The 5,897-nt window shown below is 38.3% G+C and overlaps 1 protein-coding gene across 1 annotated transcript in view; it reads left to right on the plus strand.

Annotated features, from left to right (window-relative positions):
- XPR1 (xenotropic and polytropic retrovirus receptor 1) overlaps positions 1 to 5,897 on the plus strand; it is a 324,974-nt gene that overhangs the window by 203,883 nt on the left and 115,194 nt on the right. The window contains exon 3 of the mRNA XM_007937640.2: positions 789 to 890. Within this exon, the coding sequence (XP_007935831.1) occupies positions 789 to 890 (102 nt within the window). The remainder of the gene's footprint in view (positions 1 to 788; positions 891 to 5,897) is intronic.

Here is a 5,897-nt window from a genome sequence, read left to right on the forward strand (position 1 = left end):
AGGATTATCTTCTGTGTCTGTGTTAATTGGTTTCCCTTTTCTTTGTTGAAGAGGGTCTGTGCAGTCTTTCTGCCTAGTCTGCCATCTTGCCGGATCTTGGGACTTGTGTCTTTTGAGAACGTGATCAAAGTACGAGAGATAAAGTCTGGCCATTCTCACTTCTAAGGAGCATTCCGGCTGTACTTCCACCAAGACATTCATTCATTCTTCTAGCAGTCCATCATTCATTCAGTTTTTTTCATCAGTACCACAACTCAAATGCACCAATTCTGTGGCCTTCTTTATTATTGTCTGGCTCTCACATTCATATGAGGCATTTGAAAATACCATGGCTTGGGAGAAAGCAATACCCTTAATAAATTCTTTAAATTTATTATAGTAGAGATTTAGAGAGTCTCATTCACTTTAGAGCAGTGAATTTATGTTAATGGGGGAGGAACAACTCAGAAGAGGAAGGTGAGAATGGTTGCACAACTTGAAAAATGTAATCAATGTCACTGAATTAAACATGTAGAAATGGTTGAATTGGTATATGTTTTGCTATGTATTCTCAACAACAATAAAATATTAAAAAATTAAAATAATAAAGAATGGCTTATGTTCCTGTGAGTAAGCTTTTGATTAGTCTTTTCTTCATTTAGTTCCATGTTCCTTTTTCAGAGATACACACACAAACACAAACACATAGTTGTCATTTTGAAAATGAAGAAAGTAGTAACTTTAATTTCCCTACATTTCTTAATTGGCCTTTGGGCATTCAGTTTAAATATTGTTTCCTTGCCTTTCAGTTACAGATGAGGACACGGTAAAGAGGTATTTTGCCAAGTTTGAAGAAAAATTTTTCCAAACATGTGAAAAGGAACTTGCCAAAATCAACACATTTTATTCAGGTGAGTGCTCTTTTTGGTATAACATATAAGAGACAATTTCTGCTGTTAGGGAAGGAGAAATTCTGTGTTATTTAAACTTATGGTCAACATTTCATTGAGCCTTGTTTTCCTTGCTATACTGCATTAACGAGATACAGTCTGCTCTCTAGTAGCCGGGGGTTCTGCATTCATGGACTCAACCAACCATAGATCAGAAAATATTTTGTAGGGGATGCATCTAAGTAGAGCAATCCTTCAAAGGCTAAGAGAGAGCATAAAGTGCTATTAACATAGAACATATATTTTATTAGTTATTATAAATACTTTAGAGATGATTTAAAGTATATGGGAGGATGGGCATAGGTTCTTGCAAATGCTGTAATGTTTTGTATAAGGGACTTGAGCATTTAATAGGGAGGGGTCTAATATGAGGAAGCTGTCCTGGAATCAATCCCCCATGGATGCTAGGGGAGGACTGTTTTATTTAGCTGGTGTAGGAATACATCTGGTGCCTCAGTGTTTGAGCCTTATCTGGTCATTGCCTAGATTCTCTTGCGGTTACGAGGATTTCAAGACCTCTCTGTGAAGTAGTACCTTGATAAAGCTTCACAATCCATGGCCCAGTCAGAAGCTTTAGAGTCAGAATCTTGATTTCATCATCTTATCCAGACATGAATTCTGTGATTATAACCTATCACTTATGTCAGTTTTTATGCCTCTCCATTGTCTGGAGCACACGGATCTGTTTCTCTAGACAGTGGTCTCCAGAATGGAACCTACAGGATGCCATTGGAGTGTGAGAAGAAAATGTTAGAACTTCTGTTGATTTTTGGCTGATTTTATGTGTGTTATTTTATATATTTTTATGTACATTTTCTGTATATTTCAAACCATGTAACATTCTCCTCAATTCTCTAATTCTGTCATCTTCCCTATCATAGTTATTATACCCTCTACTTTACAAATAGAAATAAAGGCCATTGACTCCTGTTGATGTGTAACATTTTTGCATATCTATGCCATTCTTCGTTTCCTCCCACAAAAAAATGCCTATACCCATTTTCTCCCTTATTTATTTTCCCCCAGTCTTTGTGGATATGATATCCCTCTTCAGTCCGTAACAAATCTCTACAAGTATTGACTCAATTCCAGCTTCTCTAGTAATTATTTTCTCTAAGAATTAACAAGTGACTCCCGTCAGACAAAACAGACAAATAGCAAGCAAGTTTCTTTTCATTTTTTTGAACAAAGATACATTATTTTTCATTTACTGTAACTCAGGGGAGCTCTGGTGGCATCGTGCCTAAGACATTTGACTGCTAACCAGAAGGTTTGGCGGTTCAAACCCACCAGCCACTCTTTGGAAAGAAAGTTGGACAATCTACTTCCATAGTGATACCGCCTTGGAAACCCAAGGAGAGGTCGCTATGAGTCAGGTCTAACTCGACAGCACATAACAACAACAACCACATCACTACAGCAGTAGATACTTTTGAGTTGTGGTGTTGGCAAAGAATACTGAAAGTATCATGGAACGCCAAAAGAACTAACAAGTCTGTACTGGAAGAAGTGCAGCCAGAGTGATCCTTCATCTGAGCTACTTTGGTCATGTCAGAGGGGACCCTTCACTGGAGGAGGATACCATGCTGGGTGGGGTGGAGAGTCAGTGAAGGCAAGGAAGGCCCTCAACAAGATGGATTGACACAGTGGCTGCAGCAGTGGGCTTAGGTATAGCAAGAATTATAAGTCTATCACAGAATCGAGCAGTGTTTCATTCTGTTGTATATGAGGTCACTGTGAGTCAGAGTCAACTTGATGACACCTAACAACAACATTACTGATAATGCATTATTGTGTATGTAATGTTTATCTTTGTTTTATGTAACTCTTGTGCACTTCTCCATGTCTTTTTCTTTGTGATATTATGTTGGTCACCCAATATTTGTATATTGTTTTTCCCCTCACCCAAATTACTAGATATCTCTTAACCTGGTTAGCTATTTTCCCTTCCCTCCTCTCCCCTCCTTGGTAACCATTAAACAGTATTTGTTTCTGTGTGTAAACCTTTGTACTTGTCCTTTTGTGATTGACTCAGCATAATGTCTTCCAAGTTCATCCATATTATAAGGTGTTTCACAGATTTTTTATTATTCTTTTATGTTGCATAGTATTCCGTTGTGTGCATACCATAATTCGTTTATCCATTCATCTGTTAATAGGCACTTAAGGTTGTTTCCATCTCTTTGCTATTGTAAATAGTGCTGCTATAAACATGCATGTATCTGTGTTCTAGCTCATACAGCTTTATTATATATACCTAGTGGTGAGATTGCTGGATCAAATGCTTTTTTTCTATTTCTGACTTTTAAAGGAGCACTATACCACTTTCCACAGTGGTTGCACCATTTTACAATCCCACTAGAGCATATGAGAATTCCAGTCTTTCCACACCCTTGTCCACATTTGTTGTTTTCTGTCTTGTTGAACTTTGCTGCTATTGCTGTGGTGAGATGTTATCTCACGGTTGTTTGGATTTGCATCTCTCAAATGGCTAATGATCATAAGCATTTCTTCATGTATTTGTTGGCCCCCTGTATATCTTCTTTGGTGAAGTATCTGTTCATGTCTTCTGCCCATTTTTTAATTGGATTGTCTATCTTTTGATGTTGAGGTGTTAAAACATTCTCTAACTTTGGCAGTAAGTTTCTTGTCAGATGTCTAAGCAAGCACATTTCTTGATTCTTTATCCTGGTCTTCATCTTTTATTTACTACTGAATTTCCTCCTACTCAGGGCACAGAACAGTGAAAGAGCATCACACATATGGAGGTCTGTTTTTTACTAGATTACTAGCACCTGAAGACAGAGACAACATAGAAACATTATTTGAAATCATGCAAATAGATAGGTTTTCTACAAGGGAGAAATGTAAAAAAGGAATTACACTATTCTAAGGACAAAGATAATTTCGACAATTACAAATGAGGAGAAAAAAGAAGAACCAACAATACAGACAGAAAAAGAGGGCAACCATGTAGAAAGAAAAGGAGGATGATAAAATAGGAAGGTATTTTGCAATAGAAAAGAGTACTTAGAATGAGAAAAGTCTATTATATGTGATCTAGGGCTATAAATAAAATTATAAGGTCACATTTATTAGTATTTCCCTTTTTTTTTTTTTTTTTAATTGTGATTTGGATGAAACTTTACAGAGCAAATTCACTTTCCATACAGCAGTTCACATACACTTTGTCTCATGACATTGACTACAATTTACCACAATGCATCAGCTCCCCTCCCACTTCCTCCCCATAGCTACCTCTTCCTGTGTCCATCCCTCCATGCACTCCTGCTCCCTGAGCTGTCTCGCTGTGTATACACAGCCCTTCTTTCTCACATGATTGTTTTCTCCAAGGAGTGTATCCACCTCAGTAAGTGTTCAACTCATGTGTCTTTTGTTTGATTGGAAGCCACAGGTATGGGTTCAATTCCAGACCTGAAAGTCAACTATGGACCATAGTCTCAGTGGTTCCACCAGGCTCTATCAGACCAGCAAACCTGGTCCACCTTTTGTTGTTGTTGTTGTTTTTCTCCCACAATGGTTTTGAGTTTTGTTCCACATTGTTTACTCTCTCCATCCAGTATCTCCTACATAGATCTCCCTCCGAGTGGTTGACAATGGTACCATCCAGTTCTTTTGGTCTCATAGTCATACAGGCTGCGGATCACATGGTGTACCAGTCGCTAGGACTAATTGTTTCCATGAATATTTGGTTTTCTTCATTCTTCTCAGCTCTGAATGAGGAGATATCCATCGTTGCACCTAGGTGGCTACTTGCAAGCTTTTAAGATCCCAATTGCTACTCGCCAAAGTAGAAGGTGGAACAATGTTTTGTGTAGTATGTTATGGCAATTGAGCTTGGAGTCCCCTGCGACCATGGTTCTGAGCCCACAAGGTCAATTACTCGCTCCCTCTGGGTAGCAGGATATGACCAGGAAATGACTACAACCTTGTTCCTTGTCAGCTCTACTGTACACCTGGGAATTCTTACAGAACATACAAATACACTTCTAGAACCATTGTATGCCAACCCTACACATGATCTTGGGGACACTCCCCACTGCATAGACATAGCTAACAGTTCAGCCTGTCCACCTATCTATCCACCCGTATACCCATGTTTGCCTTCAGTGACACTGCAGTACTATATGTGCAAAAGGGTTCATCTTTGTTGTCTGTACCTCGCATGTACCTCTTTTATGTCTTCCTCTTCCTCATTGCCACCATGTTGATTGCTCACATTTGGTACATTGCCCTTCTCTTCACCCAAATCAATACTTATCTCTACCTATCTAACAGTGTTCCCTCCCCTACTCTCCTACCCCTGGTAACCAGCAAAGAAAATTTCCTTCCATAGATAAACCTTTCCTTGACTTTTACAATAATGAACTAATACAATATTTGTCCTTCTGTGATTGACTTATTTCACTCAGCATAATGTCCTCCAAGGTCATTCATGTTATGCGGTGTTGTGGAGATTCTACGTTGTTGTTTAGGGTTGCATAGTATTTCATTGTGTGTATGTACTATACTTTGGTTATCCATTACTCAGTTGATGGACACCTAAGTTGTTTCCATCGTTTGGCTATTGTAAATAGTGCTGCGATGAACATGGGTGTGCATATGTCTGTTCTTGTCATGACTCCCTTCTTCAGGATATATACCTAGTAATGGAATGCTGGGACTAATGGTATTTCTAATTCCAACTTTTTTTTTTTTTTTTTTAAACTACCACATATACCTTTTATTTCTTTCTCTTGTCCCATTGCTCTGGCTAGGAGTTAAAATACATTATTAATAGGAACATTAAGAGTAGCCATCCTTGTCTTGTTCCTAATCTCAAGAAGAAAGCTCCCAGCCTGTCGATTTTTCATACATGCCCTTAATCACGTTGAGCAACTTCTTTTGTGTTTCTGTCTTGTTGAGAGTCTTAATCAAGACAGAGTGTTGGATTTTTTTTTTTTTTTT

Source organism: Orycteropus afer, unplaced genomic scaffold (assembly GCF_000298275.1).
Source record: "Orycteropus afer afer isolate SDZICR_OR568_19922 unplaced genomic scaffold, OryAfe1.0 scaffold00043, whole genome shotgun sequence".
Classification (NCBI taxonomy): domain Eukaryota; kingdom Metazoa; phylum Chordata; class Mammalia; order Tubulidentata; family Orycteropodidae; genus Orycteropus; species Orycteropus afer.